At 47.7% G+C, this 21,676-nt stretch overlaps 1 protein-coding gene across 2 annotated transcripts in view; it reads right to left on the bottom strand.

Annotated features, from left to right (window-relative positions):
* Positions 1 to 21,235: 21,235 nt before the first annotated feature.
* Positions 21,236 to 21,676, bottom strand: part of LOC147689431 (Krueppel-like factor 5) — a 121,107-nt gene continuing 120,666 nt past the window's right edge. For both annotated transcript variants that reach the window (XM_086940105.1, XM_086940104.1), the window contains one exon: positions 21,236 to 21,554. In XM_086940105.1, coding sequence (XP_086796231.1) covers positions 21,376 to 21,554 — 179 coding nt within the window. In that variant the 3' untranslated portion in view covers positions 21,236 to 21,375. The remainder of the gene's footprint in view (positions 21,555 to 21,676) is intronic.

Genomic DNA, 21,676 nt, shown 5'->3' with positions numbered 1-21,676 from the left:
ATGGTCCAACAGCAACGGCAGTCATTTGCGGCAGCCAAGGAGCGCCTTCGGAACCTCAAACTCCTGTATGCCCTGTTGTATCCGGCCCGCTTGCGAGTGGTGTTTCAATCCCGGACCCACTTCTTCGATTCCCCGGAGGAGGTGTTCAGATGGACTGACGAGACGGTGAAACTAAGGGTACACACTTCACCGGGTCAAGACTCGGACTCCTCCTTGGGCGAACCGCGGACACAGCGGGCGCGTGGCACGCGAAATGGACGCAATTGGAGGTCTCGATCCAGAAGGTGCTCGGATCCTGGGGGGACAGGAGGAGGAGATGTGGTGGCCCCAGAGCACCCACTCGTGGACCCCTGAGAGCATATACCACTGATGCTGGGTGGGAGCGGGGCATAGAATTACGCTGATGATACTACTAGAGACGCTTTGCAGAAGCATACCTGAGGATCTATGGAGGGCCGGTGATGGTTACTCAAGGACGATTGATTTGCTGGTGGACCTCTGGGGCGAGATGGGGGGGCACCTGTTGGGGCTGACCACCTCCCTAGACCATAGGCTAGTTGGGGGAGGGTGCTGGGTTGATGGGTTTGTTAGTGAGGATCCATTGGCATGGACGGTCTAGGGACCCATGTTTGGGTCCCGGAGCTGCCCAGGCCGCAACAGGTACTTCAATGTTTTTTGCGGTATTGGGAGGGGGGGCGGGGGGTTGTGGGGAGTTGGGGGGGGAGTTGAGGGGGGTTTGTGGGGTATCTCCTTTGTTGCACGAGGTTGCTGAAGTCTCATCACTATGTGTGTGTCCGTCCTACTGGCCTGCCTTCTGGGCTTTTGGTGTATATCCCTTTGAATGGTGGGCGAAGGCACAACGTCACTGACCCCTAGAGTGTCCATGCGGAGAGTCAGGTGGAATGTAAGGGGATTGCTAGATAAGGTGAAGAGAGGAGCGGTCCTGAGATCGGGGAAGAGGGAGGGGGCGGAGGTCCTGTTACTTCAAGAAACACACATGCTAGGTAATCAGCCTCCAGAGATACGGCTATCAGCAGGTATACCACGCGGGCTTTGCCAAGGGATCGCACGGGGTGGCGGTCTTGGTTCATCGTAGACTGTCGTTTGTCTATCTTAAGCAGTGGGTGGATCCTCAAGGTCGCTATCTCTTTGTTCAGGGCCATGTTGGAGATGACCAGATAGTGCTGGGCAGTGTGTACGCGCACCCCCCTTTGCAGTGGTCCCTGGTCGAAAAGCTGTTTGCGGTATGGAAGGAAATTCCTGCGGCCCTGGCTGTGATTGGAGGTGACTGGAACGATGTTATGAATGGGAGGATGGATCGGTATAGACCAGGGGGTGGACAGGCTGCTGACGCTCCTACTAAATTGAATGATATGGTGGGGGGACTGGGCTGGGTGGATACATGGAGGTATTTCCACACACACGATCGGGAATTTTCATATGTTTCGGCGGTGCATCGGTCCTTCTCGCGTATGGATTATATATTTGTTCCGCGTATGGTTGTGCATAAAGTGAAGTCAGCATGTATACTACCTAGGGGGCTGTCAGACCACTCTCCTGTGGCTGTGGACGTATGGCTGGGCAAGGGGCGACTGCCTTCCGGTGGCGACTATCCACGTGGTCCCTGCAGCACGATGATTATAGGTCACATATGAGGGAGGCTATTGCTCACTACTGGGAGGAGAACAGAGGGTCTGTAGCTGATGCTGTTGTGCTATGGGAAGCATTGAAGCCCACGCTGCGAGGGGTTGATATTGCCTTGTGTGCAGCAGAGCGTAGCAAGCGTAGGGAGGAGTTGGGGGCGGTGGCTGCGCGGGTCGAGGTCCTAGAGCGGGGTTGCGCGAGGGCCGAGGCTAATAGTGTTGTTGCACAGTTGTTATTGGAGCAGCAGTCCTACTCTTCATTGCTACTGGAGGAAGCGTGACAGGTATGGCTGGCGACGCAGAGCAGGATTTATCAGTGGGGAGATAAGTCGGGGACCATGCTTCATAGACTCTGCCAAAATGCGTATCAGGCGCAGTCGCTTCTGGGGATCTTGGACGCAGCAGGGGCCTCGATTACAGACCCCAACGAACTTGCAGAGAGCTTTGCAATTTACTATGCACGCAATACGCTCATCGAGAGTGTCTCCAGGCAGAGATGGTGGATAAGTTCATAGCAGATTAACCTCTGTGAGCGATTTCGGAAGAGGCTCGGGAACAATTGGAGCTTCCTCTCACAATCGAGGAGTTGGGCATGCGTTAGGACAACTGAATACTGGAAAGGCCCCGGGACCGAACGGCTTCCCTAGTGAATTCTTTGCGAAATACAGTCTCCAATTAGGGACTCATTATAGAGCTGCAAGGGACCAGGGTCGCCTCCCAGCTGACTGGAGGTATGCGGGGTGGTAGTCTTCCACAAACCGGGCAGGCCCCCGGAAAGGCATGAGTCATACAGGCCGATTTCTCTACTTAATACTGAGGCAAAGATACTAGCCAAGGCACTGGCGAACCGCCTACTCCCGCTTATATCCTACTTGGTTCATCCTGATCAGGCCGGATTTCTTATGCATAGGGCCACATGTCACAATATCAGGCGGGCGCACGTCGCAATAGAGGCAGTTAGAGGTACTGGGGAGCAGGCGGCGTTGTTGCTTGCGGACATTGACAGGGCTTTGACTCCTTGAGTTGGGTGTACCTATTCACGTTGTTGCCACGCCTCAATTTGGGGCCCCGCTTCTTGTCCTACCCGAGACTGCTCTATACTGACCTGACAGCATCGGTGAGGATAGCTGGGGCTACATCTGCTGCGTTTTCTATTGAGCGGGGTACCCGCCAAGGGTGCCCCGTGTCGCCGTATCTTTTTGCCCTCGCCATGGAGCCACTGGCGGCGTGGGTGCGGATGGATGCTCAGTTGACAGGAATTGAGTGGGATGGGTGAGCCGTTGGATAGAATTGCGTTGTACGCGGACAACGTCCTGTTCTTTCTTACCCATCTTAACAAGTCAGGGCCGCGAATATTGGAAATAATGCAAATATTCGGAGAATCATCGGGCCTCTATCTGAACCCGCGCAAATCCACTCTGTGGGTGTTGGGGGATAGGGCGGGAGTTGGTCAATGGGCATCTGGGCTGCGGGAGGCGGTAGGGGGCATTTAGTACCTGGGGGTGTTTTTGTCCGAGTCTGTGGCAGTATCCTGGGAACGCAATGTGGTGCCGGTCAGGGACAGGGTCCGCGCAGAGATTAAAACGTGGTCGCGCATGCCTCTCACGATATATGGCAGATCCGCGATCTTTAAGATGGTCGCTCTTCCGCGACTGCTGTATCAGCTACAGAACCATCCTTATCTGATCCAGCTTTCGTGGTTTAGGCAAGTGAACTCGGTGCTGGGGCGCTTTCTTTGGGCAGGAGGAGTGGCAGAGTGGCACTGCGCACTTGTTTTTTATCAACGTACTGCAGGGGGCTAGCTACTTCAGATCTACTGTCATATAACCAAGCCGCCCAATTGATGGTGCTTAATGAATGATGGTATGGAGGCAGGGACGACCCAGCTTATGCTTTAGAGCGCCATCTTATGGGGTCCGACTCTGTGCATGTTATCTTGTACTCTGCGCAGCTGAAGCGGCGGCTCCCGCAGGCCACACAAGTAGTGTTCAGGGTTTGGAGGCAGGCGCTGCGGAGGATGGGGTGGTGGGACAGGCTCACAGAGGAAACCCCCTTGAGGAGCAACGGCCGCTTTCCAGTCCTGTTGTCCCTGCAGGGGTGGGATTCTATTGGAATATCCACACTGGGCAATGTCATGGCTGGTACGATCCTCAAATCTTTCCAGGACCTCCAGGCGGAGTACAGTATGCCCCGCACACAGTTCTTTAAATATTTACTATTCCGCCATGCAATAGCACCTAGCCTGGTGGGCCTTGAGTCCTTACCGGAATTTAGTCCAATAGAAGTGAAGGTATTTATGGGGGACCTGGTTGACAAAAAGATCTCTCGTATCTACCAAACCCTGGTTGTGCACTGCTCCTCCTCCCTAGATAAGCTGAGGGAATCCTGGGAGGCAGACGTGGGAACGCTCGAGGAAGAGGATTGGCGTGAGGCTCTGGAGGCTCCGCGCGGTGCGGCGATCGCCATGCGGCTGCGGCTTATCCAGTTTAAATATCTCCACAGGGTATATTATACTAAGGAACGACTGTGGCGAGCGGGCCTGATTGCTTCCCCTGATTGCCTAAGGTGTGGTAGTGAGGTGGGTACACCTACATACTGTGTGGTCCTGTGGGGTATTGGAGAGGTTCTGGAGGGGGGTCTGGGATTGTCTGTTTGAAGTGCTGGGCTGGGAACTTCCACGTACCCCGAAGCTGGCGCTGCTACACGTTTTGGAGGGTGTAGGGGGTAACCGTTATTAAAGGCACCTACTGCTCCTAGAGCTTACTACAGCCAAAAGTGATATTGCACAGGCATGGAAGAGTGAACGTGCGCCCCTATATCATTGTGGAAGAAGGGGCTGGATTTTTGTATGGGGATGGAGCGTCCTATCTTTGAGGCCCGAGGCTGTCCTGGAAAACATTATAAAATCTGGAAACGGTGTGCGGAATACAGGGGTCTATGGCTGGAGCCGCCGGAGCACACTGCCGAAGAACAGTTGTTGGGAGGCGGGGGCCGGGTTTGAGGAATGGTACACACAAACTTGTATATGCATGTTTCAATCGGAGACAAGCTCTTGCACGGGGCTAGGGTGGGAACGGGGTGGCGGAAGGTGGGAAGGTGGGAAGGGGGGGATGGGGGGTGAGGGGGGGAGGCAGGGGAAGGCTAAAAATTGATTTGGATTGCAGTTGATTGGATGTGGTGATGATTTTGGCAGATGTCTCCTGACGGTGGGGAGCTGCATTGTGTTGCAACTGATCAATAAAATTTGTTTTGAAAAAAAAAAATAACAAACTAAGGGCCATATGTATCAAACTCTGATTTTGCGAATCTCAAATCGCGATTTTTTGCAAATCGCTATTTGAGAGTCGCAAAACGCTATGTATGTAGGATTTGCAAATAATTTTGAGAATCCTACATATTCCTTAATTGCGAATTGCAAATTGTGATTTGCAATTAAGGAATACCTCTCCATTCATTCCTATGGGTCTGTAGGCCCATAAGAATGAACGGGAAGACATTCTCAATTTGCGATTCTCAATTAGAGAATCGCAAATTGAGAATGCAATTTGAAGGATGCCAGGGTGTCAAAAGGACACTCTGTTGCAACCTTAAATGTGCATGTGTGCACATGTGGCACACATACATGCTCTAAGGTCATGTATGTGCACCACAAGGCACTTTGAAAAATGCAAAAAAGTGCATTTTTCTGAGAAATCGCAAATTACCACCAACTTGAAGTTGGTAGTAATTTGCGATTCCTTAAGGCCAAATTGCACTTTTGCTGTGATTCTTACATTGCATTTAAGGAATAGCAATTTGCGATTCCTTGAATGGAATTGCAAAATAGGGAATTGCAAATTTTGCAATTCCTTATTTTGCGAGGCAGTTTTTCTTTCATACATACCACTGAGCCCAATTATGAGCGCAACGCTCCAATTCTGAAAATTTCTGCATTTGTGATCGCAATTTGGAATGATAAATATGGCCCTATGTAATTTAGTTACGTTTAGGCTTCTTTGTCGCAATTTATATAAATGAGGATCACTCCATTGTTCCCCTCGTACTTTCGCTAACGATAAAGGATTTATTGTTCTGCAACATCTTAATTAGCTCTAGATCTTTCGGACTTGTATTCAAATTGGATTTATTATATCTCACTTTATTTATATATCTGACCTCACATGTGGGTAAAACAGCATTGGTTGATTCAGGGTGAACTGTAGATTTAAACTAGTATCAGCTGTCCCTGCATGTGTATTCGCATACACAGTACCCCACATACATAACAAAGTCTCTCTCACACACTTCCTCCAAAGTAGACCTGGAAGTAATTTTAAATATGTTGGAGTAATCAGAGTCATTGTGGTAATTTTGTGTTTCTCTTTGATGCATTTGTTACATTTTGTACACGAGGGTGCATTTTGCACTATGAAACTAGCACTAAATGCTGGGAGTAAATTGGGTGAAAATCATACCCCAAGTGCACATTTAGTGAGCACCAGCTGTTGCTTGCACTGATATTTGTATTCTGTTGCATTTAGTGCTATTTCTTAGCGCAAAATGCATCCTCGTGTCCATTTTGGATATGAAGGGACATTTTTGTGCTAAGAAAATATAACTAAATGCAGAATTACTCTTCTTGCATATTCTATGTAATCTCACAGAATGTTTAGGGTAATTCCATACGATTACGCTACACAGAATGATGCAGGTTATGCCCACACGTACCCAAAGATGATAAAGGGTGTAGAACAACTAGCTTATGTATAGCGTAGCTACTCACCACTATTGTTGTGTATCGATTTAGATTCCGTATGAATTTCCCGATTCATGCCCTTGTATAGGTACATTTCACATTTCCCTTAATAGGCATGGAAGTCCTTGTTTAGGCATTGTCCATGCTAACCAAATGCAGGCATGGCTACTTACATTCGTTCATCCACGTCACAATGAGTTCCTGGAAAACCAGACTCTTAAGCCTTTAGGACTTCCCCTTGCTTGAATATTGATTTCTCCAAGAACTCATTTATTATGCATGAACATCTATTCCTTAGGGGTTCATTCATGAAGTTCTTATGCCCGACGTCTACGTCAATACTGGCATTCCTAAACACCTTCAAGGGATAAATATACCTTCACTTGCTATGGCAAGGCACGGTGCGATTTGGCTACCTACTTGCATGACGCGGCTCGCCACAGCAAGTCCCGAAGGAAGTCAAGTCCCCAACTGATGCACTGACCAGATGCTGTCATCCTCCTCGCAGAGAATCCAGCTCCAGTGTTTCTGACTCCCCTTGCGAGGTGTTAGAGAATCGAGTCCTGGGAAAGAGATACCAACCTCTCTCATTCTAAGGTATGGAGCTGATTAGAACATAGAGAAACTTTTGGCAATTCTTGTCAGAACTAAAACCTATGCTAAGGCAGCACCTACTTCTCTCGTACTAGACCTAGGTTAGGTACTCTGGGGTAGGATTATTTTAGAAGCACCAGTTGAGTATTTTAGCCTGTGTTATTTATATATGTATTTTTATATATGTCATAGCAACAGACCATGCTATTACAGTATTATTTTAGATTACTGTTTACGTTGTATGCATTATACTTCGCATTCTGCCTTACGATTGTAGCAGTTCATATCTCTTGCACGAGAAATAACTGTTCAATTAACCCTTCTTATTGAAACGCCAGTCTTTCTATTTCTATGCAACTCTGTAGAAACGAAGCATGCAGGATTGACTGAGTGAAATGGTTATCTATTGTTTCCATGACTCTGAAGATATTGTTCCGACTCTAAGGGAAACAAAGTTGTCATGTTTATGCGGTTGTCAGAAACAAATCCCTTCTTGTTCATTCAGGAAAGTTTCTAGTGGCCTCTGTTTAATGTACTCGATAGAGTACATAGGGGGGAGACTTACATACCGCCGCCACCGCCGAGAGTCACGAGGAATCGCCGCAGGTACCAGCCGCCACCGCCAAGAGTCAGGAAATCCACAATCACTGCGCTGCCGCTCCGGGGGACTACAACACCCGGCAGGCCTCGCGGCGGCGCGTAGCAGTGACGCCAGACGCGGGGAGAACGCGCCAGGAGGCACAATAAATTCCCTGCCACCCCGGCGGAGTGGGGGAGACTTACATACCGCCGCCACCGCCGAGAGTCACGAGGAATCGCCGCAGGTACCAGCCACCACGAGTCACGAAATCCACAATCACCGCGCCGCCGCTCCGGGGGACTACAACTCCCGGCAGGCCTCGCGACGGCGCGTAGCAGTGACGCCAGATGCGGGGAGAACGCGCCAGGAGGCGCAATAAATTCCCTGCCACCCCGGCGGAGCGGGGGAGACTTACATACCGCCGCCACCGCCGAGAGTCACGAGGAATCGCCGCAGGTACCAGCCGCCACCGCCAAGAGTCACGAAATCCACAATCAACGCGCCGCCGCTCCGGGGGACTACAACACCCGGCAGGCCTCGCGGCGGCGCGTAGCAGTGACGCCAGACGCGGGGAGAACGCGCCAGGAGGCGCAATAAATTCCCTGCCACCCCCGCTTCGCGGGACGCCCGGAGCGAAGCCCGGGCAAAGGGTGGGCCCTCTACGGCCCTCATCGGCAGGAAGAGACAGGAGCAGGGCCAAGAACGCTGCCCAAAAACACCCAAGTAAGTTATATACTCCCCCAAACCCCTGTATGTGCTTGGGATACCACATTGACTTAAAACCCGTTGGACCTGCACTGTTGTAATTTTGTACAATTGCTTGGAAAATGTCTAAATCTAAAACATCAACAGTTCCCCTCAATACCATAGACAATTACATGGTTCAGAAAGTTGCCAAAATTAATCATGACAGGAGATCATCCCTGGGATTGAGTTATTCGCCAGACTTGCTTATTGACAACACGCCTCTACCTACCCCAGCTCTTAATATCAGTAACGAGGTGTTTCAGACCCCGGATAACAACCCACTGACCCAGCTTCTAGTAGCCATCGCTGAACCAGCTCCCGAGAGCAGACCAGATATTGACATTATTACTCTAGAAGAGGAGGCCCCTACACCGGTCCCAGCTCCTAGAGTAACAAAGGGGGGGGAAAAGAATATACCTAAACGGGGTGGTCTTCTATCAAGTAAAAAGCGCCCCGTTGCTTCCCCACAGGGAAATAATGGAGATGATACTAGGAGTAATGCAGGAGGAAAGGTCCATCTGGATGAAGACCAATTTAAGAAGCTGCTGAATGCCATAGATAATAAAATCAAAACTATTACCAAACCGCTCCTAAGCAAAATAGACCAGCTCACAGAAGAGGTTAACAGACTGGGGGTACTTTTGCAAAAAACATTAGAAGAAAAATCAAATACTGCTTTGTTAAAACCAGCTACAGTTGACCCAAAATCTATTCAAATTGCTCTTGGGTCAGATTTATCTGCAAATACTCCCCGGAACACTATGAGGAGGCCAGCCCAAGAGGGGGAGGGATCGAGAGACCCAGATTCAGTTATTAATAATGAGTACTCTGCAGGGCTGAGCTCCAGAGGCACAAAAGATCTTGATAACCTAGAGAAGGGGCCCGTTGAATTAATAGTGGAAGCCTCTCCATTAATATTGGTCCTAGCAAATGTCCCTCAACTAGAACCAGGGCAAGTAGAGAACATCCCTTCTTTGATAAACAAATCACTCCATTGGCTATCAAAGAACATGGCTTTTAAACCGGGAGGCAGGGACCAGTTGGCACAGGAAGTAGTTAAAGCTAGAAGAATTGAATGGATCGGGGGTGGTACCAAAAAATTCAAGGGGGATTGTGTGGTGCTACATTTCTCAGACCCAGAAGTTTTGCCAAACATTCTAGCTAACATATACCCCCCTCAGCGTAGATATACTGAAATAGTGCCACTAACGTTGGATTTCTTTTATATAAAAAAAGGAAACATTCTAAATCCAACATTGCTGAAAACGAAATGGAACCCTGTATTAAGAAAAGCCAAAATCCCTGAAAATAAAAATAATTGGTGCATCTCGATCGAAAATAGGTTCTCTGCCCTTTCGGGCCTAAGCCAATGTGATTGACTGGAAAAATCGTGGAGCTTAGGGAAAGCTAAGGTTGTAGAGGTTAACTACGGAAACAATAGTACTCTTACGAAATCAGGAACAGATTGTTGTGAGGGTAAGGTCCCCGACCATAGAGATTATACCTTTAGTACAGTAGTGAACAATTCACCAGTTGTTCATACCAGTACTAATGGTGAGGAAATTACTTCTCCATCCCCCTTGCTCCCCTTTAACCATAGCATACCTTCATATGAGGGGAATATTGAAGCGAAAGGAAGCATTAAGCTCATTTCATGGAATATAGCGGGTATCCATCACAAAATAGAGACTCCCGAATGGTGCGAGTTCATTGACCGTCATGATGTCATCTTGATGCAGGAAACATGGTCAGTGGTACCAGTTTTTCGTCAGGGCTTTTTAAATTTCCATGTACCTGCGAAAAAGAATACCAAGGGACGCCCTTCTGGGGGTCTAATTATATGGATACGCCAATCTTTGCAATGCACCATCAAGCAGAGTCATATTATTAACAGTGACCTACTTTCTATCGTGCTTACCTGGGCTGATGGTCATAATCTGGCAATATATAATATCTATGCCAGGGGAACCCAAGGGGGCACATCTTCGGATGTGATAGGTGCTTTAGATAATGATTTAGAGACGCTACCTACGCAGCACACTATCCTGGTGGGTGGAGATCTAAACACAACATTTGAACCTTTAGGCTGTGAGGATAACGATCTGGCCCAAGAGGAAGACATGAAATGGGGAATTCCCCAATTAGACCTCCCGCTGGTAAAAAAGTGGACAGAAGTAGCAATACAGGTCAAAAGCCTATGCCTATCCAGAGGACTGAGGGCAGCCAACGGCCGCACCTCCTCTGACCCACAGGGTAAGCACACCTTTAATAATTTAAGATCAAGTAGCAGGATAGATTATATCCTTATAGATGTCAGAGGTTGGCACAAAGTGGTCGATATGCAGGTGATTCCAAGGTTGGAGAGCGACCACAATCCCTTGTGCCTGCTCTTCAACCTGGAACAAAGTGTAAACTCAACAAACCCAGTTAGGGATCTTACGTCTCTAGACGTTGTTTCATCTAATAATCTCCGTCACATTAAATGGACAACTTTGGTAGACAGCCCTGGGGATATGCAGGCCCTAGAGGGGATAGTTATTGAAGAAGTAACCAGACTACACGTTCTTATGAATGATACAAATTTTAATTTATTGATTGAAGTGTCACAGCCAAAGTTTTTTGCTAATATACAGAAGTTATTCTTTAAAAAAACTAAGAAGAGGAAGGGTGTTAGACCACCTATAAAGAGAGGATGGTATGACCAATCCTGTAGAATAGCGAGACAAAATCTCAGTGTAGCGCTGAGATCTAAAATAGGAGTTTTAAAGGCCAGGGACGAATACAGAAAAACACAAATCAAGGCAAAAAATTGTGGGACGAGAACATATGGTTAGACCTGAAGAAAGCATGTGCTGACAAACATCAGAAAGAGTTTTGGGCCATTTTAAAGTGGGGCTCTGGGGGAATAGCTGATTGCCCGAAAAATCATGTAGCAAAGGAGACCTGGGTGGACTTTTTCAAACCTCAATATGCAGACAATTCGGGTTCACAAATTGACTCCCCTCCAGTAAGGGTATTTTATACCCATGAACTATTCACATTGAAAGATGTAAATGAGGCAATGGATGGAGTAACCAGAGGTAGGGCGCCAGGAATTGATGGAATACCGGCGGATGTGTTCCTATCGGACAGGGCCAGCTGGTGTAAATACTTTGTCTGGCTTGGTAATGCCATTGCACAAGGAGCAAAGATTCCAGCAACTTGGAAAGGAGCGGAAATAATACCTGTCTACAAAAAAGGGGACAAGGCTTTACCAAGCAACTACAGGCCCATCAGCCTTATCGATTGTGCTCAAAAACTGATGGGCCGGATGATACAAAAGAAAATACAAGCCTGGATAGTTGATAAGGATATCCTCTCCCCGTACCAAGCTGGTTTCCGCCCTTTAACCAGCTCTGTCGACCAGGTATTCCACTTTTTAACTATGTACTGGAAAAACGTAACCCTGCTAAATGGTCCCCTGTTTGCTGTTTTCGTTGACTTGAAGTCAGCGTTTGATTTAGTTCCCCGGCAAAAACTTTGGGTTGTCTTAAGGGATCTCGGAATAAGCCCTGAACTACTGACTTTGCTTGTAAGGATGCACGAGAACAACTATGCCCGGATTAGATGGGGTGCCCAGGGAGATGGCACGGAATCCTTCCCCGTGGATAGAGGGGTGAGACAGGGCTGCGTCCTGGCCCCCACTTTATTCTCCCTCTACATTAATGGCATAGTTGACTTTTTGAAGCAATTTCCGACGGATGCCCCACTACTAGATGGGGAGCGAGTTCCAGTACTAATGTTCGCAGATGACACCTTGCTGGTCTCGCAGACCCCTAGCGGATTACAAAAGACAATAAACGCTTTTGGTGACTTCTGTCGGATCCGGGGCTTGGAAATAAACACATCAAAGACTAAATTTATGAATCTGAATCCCGCTAAGAAATTCAAGGGGAAAATGATCTACAACGGGGCTTTCCTGGAGGAAGTGGACGCTTTTACCTACCTAGGCATCTCCCTAAATGCCAACATGAACTGGAGATCCCACATGGACTCTGTGGTGCTAAAATTTAATCAGCTGGCAGGGGCAATAGCCCAAAAGCACAAATCTTCATTCACAAGACCTATCAAGCCAATAATGGAGATTTACAGTATGAAAGTGCTGGGCGCTTGTCTTTATGGATCAGAACTATGGGGTTTCACCAATTTGAATACACTAGTAGTTGCAGAAAATAAATTTCTTCGGCGCATAATTGGTGTCCCTCAGAGTACCCCCTCGACCCCACTTCAATATGATCTTGGGAGGAAAAAGATCGAGGATATGGTCAGACTGCGTCCCCTCCTCTATTGGAGGCGTATAAAAACTACTCCTGAGTTGAGCCATTACGCAGCTGCCCTTTTGGATGTTGTTAACTCTGACACGTTTCATAAAGTACTTTGGCTCAAAGAAGTAAGGAAATTACTCCAAAAACTGCACCTTGAGCATTTGTGGACTGCAGTAGACCCAGATGATTTTCCATCAAAGACTACATTGAAAAAAATGTACTGGGACATGATAAATAACACTGTATTGATTTCCAACCAACCATCTGCGTTGACATCCCAGTTCCTGGAAGCTAAAACTATTCCAAAACTTGAACAGTACTGGGATTTGATCACCAAGCCTTTAGATAGGAAACTGTATTTCCAGCTTAGAATTGGCTCTTTACCCCTCAATGCCTTCACGGTCAAATGGTCTCCTGATAATGTAAATACCTGTTTTTACTGTAAAACACATGTAGAGGACATCCCACATTTTCTATTTGTATGCCCCTTATATGCTGCCCCAAGGAATAGATGGTTGAACCCTGCATGCAGAAACTTGGGGACAAGGAAATATTTAGAGGCCCTAAGGATTCTAAAATCAAATTGTGCCCCCAACCTTGCAATTGCTGTAGCTAAATATATGGGGTGGGCATGGATAATACGTACGCGCACTTTAAAACTCTAATTAATTAACTGAATGACAAAACTTATACTTTTTTTAAACTTCGTGCTGTGACTTGATTTTATAAATGTACACTTTTATTGAGCTATTCGTCAACAAAGTATAAATTGTATGGAATTTAATATGTATTTTAACATTCTAGACTAGTATTTATTCTGTTTAGCTTAGGGATATATGCTTTTATGACAATGTTGTCGAATAAAGTATTTAAACTTGAACTTGACTGAGTGAAATGGTTATCTATTGTTTCCATGACTCTGAAGATATTGTTCCGACTCTAAGGGAAACAAAGTTGTCATGTTTATGCGGTTGTCAGAAACTAATCCCTTCTTGTTCATTCAGGAAAGTTTCTAGTGGCCTCTGTTTAATGTACTCGATAGAGACATACTGACCTCAGTCCTAGGTCAAATCTACAGTGTATATTATTCCAATGCGCAAAGCCTATCAGGGATATAGGAACGACACTACACTATGTGGCAGTTGCAAACAGCAACCCCCTCTCAGCATACTCATGTGGTACAAACAGACCCACCATCTCTGCACCCCCACGTGTTCCAAACAGAATCACCATCTCAGTACCCCCATGTGGTACAAACAGAGCCACCATCTCTGCACCCCCACGTGTTCCCAACCGAATCACCATCTCAGTACCCCATGCGGTACACACAGCATCACCATCTCAGCAGAAACAAACAGCACACCCTCTCAACACTGCAGTGCGGCAGAAATAAGAACTCACACAACTTATAAAGGTTATTTTATTGAATTTTTTGCTTAAAAAAAACATCTGCATCTTTATTTTATAAAATCTGTATATCTCACACCTCAAATCAGCATCTCTATTTACAGTTGATTATCCTCACTTTTTAGAATTATTATTTGTACTTTCCCTTCAGGGAGGGTCATTTGTCTTTTCCAGAAAAAATACGTAAAAAGTTTGAAAAACAAATACTGTCCCCAGCATCCTCGAAGAGGTCAGAAGTCAGGCAGTGAATGAGGGCTTAAAGAAGGCTCCCCCTGCCCTCGTTAAGCCCTGGAACCCCTCAAAGACGTTAGCAAGTGCTGGAGGGGCTGGGGCTAAAGCTGGAGAAGTGTGTTAGGGCAACAGGTCATCAAGGAATGCCCGACAGCTGGGTGCTGTGTGACGTACAGGACTGCTTCTAAAGCAAGAAAGAAAACACTACAAGTACCACAATGCACTGGGCGGCAGCTAGCCAACCAGAGGCCGCCCTTTCCATCCTTCCCCATGGTCTGAAATTACTGGCAAACTACAGGTGCTTCTCGGGCGATTTACAGTAGAGTTCAGCATAAAGAAGCATGTGATAATTATAAAAATAATATTACAAGTAATAACTTTACATAATGCACCATGATCTCATCCTCTGGGCTCTGCAGGGATAGGTGTTATTAGTAACACTTTCATTTGCACACATTCTATCAGCTTCCGAATGATTAATGTCTCTGTCAGCTCGACTGAAATTGAAACTTGTGACCTGCAGGTCATACACCCTAGGAATGTATCTTTTTGGAAGGAAGGGAACAAGACAAAAAACATCAATACAAAACCAAATGCACCGAGCACTTCACTTCAGTTTATTACATTATTAAACGCCAGATGTTGGCAAAAAAGGAAACCACACACCACCCAACACACAACATACAAACCCAAAACATTCCTCTCGTTTTGAGATTTCGTGGTTTTCCTCTGGTTTTGTTCACAATTTCTGGTAAACATGAAAGCTAGAACATACAGTCCTGTACATGGTGGTCGGTAGTTACAGGAGGGATCCGGGGATATTTGTTGTAGTCCAACGATAAATCCTATTAAAGTTCCTGACTGTAAACGGGTGGGGAGAGGGGCGGGGGGGGGGATTGTGGGGAGGGGTGCCTCGAGGGTAATTGCACAAGAGTCAGCGACATCCAACCGACTGAGCAGCTTTTCACCTATCACTTTTGACTTGTACTCCTCCTATAGATATGAACTTTGACCCTTGCGATTGGACAGCGGAGGGTCATGATGGCTAGGGAGGACATGTCTAGGCAGAAAGCATGGCTGTGCAGCGGCCATCTTGAATCTGTACATTTAGAAGTAGCGTAAATTGTAAACAAACGCTCCTTTGCCTCCACCCACAAGGCACTGGGTTAAATCTCTTGCACTTAATTCATGAAGTCCCTCACCTTTATCTCACATTGTCTCTCAAACCTCACGCGAGACAGAAGAGAAGTGGTCATCGGGGGCCATTGAGTGAGGAAATGGTCAGTCTTTGCCCAGTGGGTGATGGGTCTGAAAGGGAGGGTGGAGACAACGATTTGGGTGTCATCAGCATAGAGGTGGTAGTCGAGGCCGAAGAAGAAATAGTGCAAAGAAGGGATATGCTATAGAGGACATATAGAAGGGGGCACCAGGATCGACCCCTGGGGCCCTCCAACAGGTGGGGAGCTGAGGACCAGGCGGGTCGAGCATATCTGGATGATACAGGAATCCTACCGGGTGAAGTGCCTGCGTACCCTGAGTGAGCAAAGCATCGTGGGACCAGCCTTGATCTTATGAAGGGTCTACAAAACCATAGTCAAAATGTTGTTCAAGCAGAACATGGGCAACAAAAAGGCCCTGAAAAGTAGGTTCTACCTCAACTGCGACAAGATCCTGGCCACCTTGGTCCTCGGGTCCGAGAGGGCAGGAGTTATGAAAAAATCCCATTAAAGGAGCTGTGCTATTCTGGTGCTAGTTATAATTGTGAATTGGAATTGTACTTATATAGCGCTTACTACCCCTGAGGAGATGTTGAGGCACTTCACACCAGGCAGCACGCTGCTCCGGGAACCCAAAGTTAGAGTGTAAGTTCAGTGTGTGATGTATATTTAAATTAATCTTGCGTCTCTCAAGTAAGCCATTCATGCATTTACTTAAGTTTCTTTGTGGCAGATTAAATTAATAGGACTTGAGTGCGATCGTTAGGATGTGTGAGTTCATGGAGATGGTTGGTAGGATTGATAAACAAGCATTACAAGAGTATTACTTACAAAGGAGTTTGCTATGATCTTTGGAAAGAGGAGTGGGTAACTTGCTGAAATGCAATGATACAGATTATGGTAAACGCACATGACAGAGTAGCCTGTGTTCAGAGAAAGAAGGTGCGCACGGATGGAAGGTAGGAAAGAATCACTGAAGGAAAAGGAAAGGCGACAATCAGAAGTCTTACCGAAAGCAAAGGAGAGGCGACAATCAGAAGTCTTACCGAAGGAAAAGGAGAGGCGACAATCAGAAGTCTTACCGAAGGCAAAGGAGAGGCGACAATCAGAAGTCTTACCGAAGACAAAGGAGAGGCGACAATCAGAAGTCTTACCGAAGACAAAGGAGAGGCGACAATCAGAAGTCTTACCGAAGGCAAAGGAGAGGCGACAATCAGAAGTCTTACCGAAGGCAAAGGAGAGGCGACAATCAGAAGTTTTACCGAAGGCAAAGGAGAGGCGACAATCAGAAGTCTTACCGAAGGAAAAGGAGAGGCGACAATCAGAAGTCTTACCGAAGGAAAAGGAGAGGCGACAATCAGAAGTCTTACCGAAGGCAAAGGAGAGGCGACAATCAGAAGTCTTACCGAAGGCAAAGGAGAGGCGACAATCAGAAGTCTTACCGAAGGCAAAGGAGAGGCGACAATCAGAAGTCTTACCGAAGGAAAAGGAAAGGCGACAATCAGAAGTCTTACGAAGGCAAAGGAGAGGTGACAATCAGAAGTCTTACCGAAGGCAAAGGAGAGGCGACAATCAGAAGTCTTACCGAAGGCAAAGGAGAGGCGACAATCAGAAGTCTTACCGAAGGCAAAGGAGAGGCGACAATCAGAAGTCTTACCGAAGGCAAAGGAAAGGCGACAATCAGAAGTCTTACCGAAGGCAAAGGAGAGGCGACAATCAGAAGTCTTACCGAAGGCAAAGGAGAGGCGACAATCAGAAGTCTTACCGAAGGAAAAGGAGAGGCGACAATCAGAAGTCTTACCAAAGGAAAAGGAGAGGCGACAATCAGAAGCCTTACTGAAGGAAAATGAAAGGCGACACTCAGAAGTCTTACCGAAGGAAAAGGAGAGGCAACAATCAGAAGTCTTACCGAAGGAAAAGGAGAGGCGACAATCAGAAGTCTTACCAAAGGAAAAGGAGAGGCGACAATCAGAGGTCTAACTAAAGGAAAGGGAGAGGCGACAATCAGAAGTCTAACTGAAGGCAAAGGAGATGCGATAATCAGAAGTCTTACTGAAGGCAAAGGAAAGGCGACAATCAGAGGTCTTACCGAAGGAAAATGAGAGGCGACAATCAGAAGTCTTACTGAAGGCACAGGAAAGGCGACAATCAGAAGTCTTGAGTCAAGGTCGGCTTTCTTGCAGGAATTATGTAATATAGAGAAGGCTTTTTGAGACAGTAGGCAATCTGAGATTCCAACACTGTAGAAAGAAACAACATTATTTGCATGTGATATAGCGCTCTACTGGATACAGGCACTAGATTCAGCTGAACAGAATGTCCGTTGCTCAAGTCCCACGAGACCATACTTCAGCAAGAACAGCTGAAGGCTCAGGGATTGGAAGTGTAAAGGTGAGTAGGCACATAATAGTTTGGAAAACCAACATCTCTACGGTAAAGATCTGGCTTTGGCACAATCCTCGGGTGTTCTTCAAAGAATCCAACGTCATGGCTCTGTACGTGGCATATCTTAGCCCAGCGGAGGGGTCTGGCCCCATATTTGGCACTGTATGGACTAATATAGTAATATTACCATGGGATTAGTATGGCTTTGGCCTATATTTGGCACATTACTATCTGGTATACCAGATATTCCCATGGAAGGGCACCGACTCGCACCTAGTATCGTCTGCTTTAAATCTAGCCACTAACACGTCACTCTCCTGACGCGCTGGTGCGGTTCTCCTCTGTCACTGCTGTAGAGCTGGCACTCTAGGATTAGGTGCTTGTGTTATTGTGCAACTTGTGTGGCACACGCTTGGATTTACCACACCTGGACCTGGTTTTACTGTGGTATAGGAGGTACTCTCCAGCATTTCTGAAGACAGGGCCTAAAACTGGCACGTTAAAGTTTGGTATAATAGTGAAATTCTTATGGCACTTCTTGCTACAACATTGTGAACCACTCAAAGTGTATCACACTTTACTGTGTGCAGCACTGTGCTATCACTACTGTACCTTAACACTTATTAGTTGAGTGGCATGATGGATCAAGGGGTGTTGAGTACGGTTAAATAAGAAGTTGCGGTCACTAACTACAGTGATAGCACCATCAGTACACTTTGGAACTGTATATATAGCACCTCCGCAGAACTCAGAAGGCGTCTGGGGACCTCAGCAGGTTCTAGTGAAGTTAGCAAGTCTCATCGGAACCCTGCCACTCTCAGCCTGACACAGCAGGTCTTAGTGAATCTCAACAGGCCCTAGCATGACTCAGCAGGTTTCAGTGAGTTTCAACAATACTCTGCATGACTCAGCAAAGTCTCATTGATTCTCAACAGGACGTCAAATTACTCAGCAGGCTTCAGTGAATCTCAATGGGACTCCACATGACTCAACAGGCCTCAGTGAGTATCAACCGGACTCTGCATGACTCAGCAAATCTCAGTGAGTCTCAAAAGGACTCCGCATGACTCAACAGGTCTCAGTGAGTCTCAAACGGACTCTGCATGACTTAGCCAGTCTAAGTGAGTCTCAACAGGACTCTGCGTGACTTAGGGGGCCTTTGTGAGTCTCAATCGGACTCTGCATGACTTAGCAGTTCTCAGTAAGTCTCAAAAGGGCTCCTCATGACTCAGCAGGTCTGAGCGAGTCTCAACAGGCCTCTGCACGACTCAGCAGATCTCAATAAATGAAAGCTGGCCTCAGTGAAACTCAGCATGTGTAGGCAGCCCTCAGCGGGACTCTTAAGCCTTAAGATGCCTCTGCGGAACTTAGCAGCTCTCAGTGGGTGTCAGTAGGCCTTGATGGGTCTCAGCAGATCTCAGCAGGAGTAAGTAGACCTCAGCAAGACAACAGCAGGTCTCATCTCTTGATTAGGCACCACAACTCAGTTCCCAGGAGGATAGCTCACCAGAGACACACATCTGCGGTCAGACACAAGCTGGACTGTTTTCCACCGTGCTTCCAGCTCCCCTCTGGTCTCGGAGTCAGTGCCTCTTTTTCCGACAGCGTTGTGCCTGTATGGTGTGTCTGGTCCAGATACGGGTCTTGTGGATTCACATGACACCAGCAGCCTTGAAATGCACCTCAGACACTTCGAAGACTTGCAAATCCAGGCGTCTCTTCGGGGTTACGAGTGATAGGCTTACATCCAAGACCACCGCTCAATACATGGACGGCCATGCCCTGCCGGCCATGCCCTGGTCACGACCATGTGTGTGATATGATCCTGGCTGAGTTTATCATGCCACCAAGGTGGCAGAAGTGCCCTGAGATTGCCTCTCTTTCCTAGTAGAACCTTTACACACAGTGATGAGAATTGTGAGTGTTTGCTCTCGCCTCCTGTGCCCCTTCTTTTGAGGGGTGTCAAGGAGCCACTGGTACAACCTACTCCACCTTCTCTCCACTCAGTCAGACTCTTTTGAAAAGCTGGGGAAGACTCGACTTCATTGAAATCTGGAGATTTAGATTTTTCTGGAGGTCTTTGTGCTTCTCAGTGTGACAGCCCATCGCTGTACCAATGTCCAGACTTCAAGATTTGGCCATCACGGCTGAAGGGGAAGATCAGAGTGTGAGGATCACGACAGTCAACAGAGCGTGGCCAGCGGAGACAGGACAACCTGTTTGCAGAAGCCGATCCCTAGCATTTCCCTAATAGGCACTTTTCAAACTGCTGCTCTCTGCTCACCCCATCATATATCAGAGTCATGCATCTCGCTCTTTCCTTCTGCTTCAACATGCACGTGTGACCAATGAGAGAACCTCCCTGGATCACGCGTGACCGATGAGAGAACCTCCCGGGATCACGCGTGACCGATGAGAGAACCTCCCGGGATCACGCGTGACCGATGAGAGAACCTCCCGGGATCACGCGTGACCGATGAGAGAACCTCCCGGGATCACGCGTGACCGATAAGAGAACCTCCCGGGATCACGCGTGACCGATGAGAGAACCTCCCGGGATCACGCGTGACCGATGAGAGAACATCCCAGGATCACGCGTGACCGATGAGAGAACATCCCGGGATCACGCGTGACCGATGAGAGAACATCCCAGGATCACGCGTGACCGATGAGAGAACATCCCGGGATCACGCGTGACCGATGAGAGAACATCCTGAGATCACGCGTGACCAATGAGAGAATATCCTGAGATCACGCGTGACCAATGAGAGAACCTCCCTGGATCATGCATGACCAATGAGAGAACCTCCTGGGATCACACATGACCAATGAGAGAACCTCCCGGGATCAAGCATGACCAATGAGAGAACATCCCAAGATCACGCGTGACCAATCAGAGAGCCTCCCTTTTCTCATGTGTTCCACCCACTCGGCCACCCCACTTCCGCTCGAGCATACACACGGCCTATGCAATGTTTGTTTTCCCCTCATCACATCAACTTCTTGACTAGACCATGCCGGCTCCCTTAAGTCCTCCTTTGTGAGCCGGGGGAATGGTGCAATACCAAGCATGATGGGTCTGTCCCAGGTCCATGTTGTTCCTTAACGTCGTCCAGAGAAGCAGGTTCTTGGTCTGCGGCTCACACTCCATGCTTGCGTTTCACCTCTTATCAAAATGGCATCAAGGAAGTGTGAGCCAGGCTTTTAGTTCTGTAAATTTATTTGTCAAAAGAGAGCCTGAAATGTCTCAAATAAATAATGGCTATCAAATAGTCCCCATGCATGCGGTGTCGCGATAAGTCTTTGGTCTGGTCTCTGCAGGCACTCATGAGAAGCACTCGACAAATGAGTGGCCGGTGGACTCCTTGGCTAGAGCGGTCTTGTTCTGAGCTGGAGCACGTCACTTCCTGCTGGGCGAGGCCTGGTGCACGTATCTTGAAGGCGAGGACCTGGAGCGTACATGGGTCTCCTGTCATTGACTGTTCCTATATACAGAATGCGGAGGAACATTACCCCGCTACAGCCAAGCACCTTAGTTCTGATGCCGCTTCATGTGCAGGGCCAGATGGTCAGAGCGGGAGAAACACCGGCCGCAGGCTGCACACTTGAAGGGCTTGGCACCTGTGTGCTTCCGGAAGTGTCTGGTCAGCTCGTCGGAGCGCGCAAAGCGCCAGTCGCAGCCGTCCCACGTGCATTTGTACGGCTTCTCACCTGCAATGTGAGGAGAGAGAAAAGGAATTAGAAATGCTGTGTCTGACAGTTGTACACAGAGAACTCACACATGGGTCAACAGAGCAGCTCTTATTGAGGTCACTGGAAGAAAGACTACTTTT

The sequence above is a fragment of the Lissotriton vulgaris genome, chromosome 10, assembly GCF_964263255.1.
Source record: "Lissotriton vulgaris chromosome 10, aLisVul1.2, whole genome shotgun sequence".
Taxonomy (NCBI): Eukaryota; Metazoa; Chordata; class Amphibia; order Caudata; family Salamandridae; genus Lissotriton; species Lissotriton vulgaris.
Note: the sequence above shows the minus strand (reverse complement) of the source record. Positions and strands in the feature narration are given on the sequence as shown.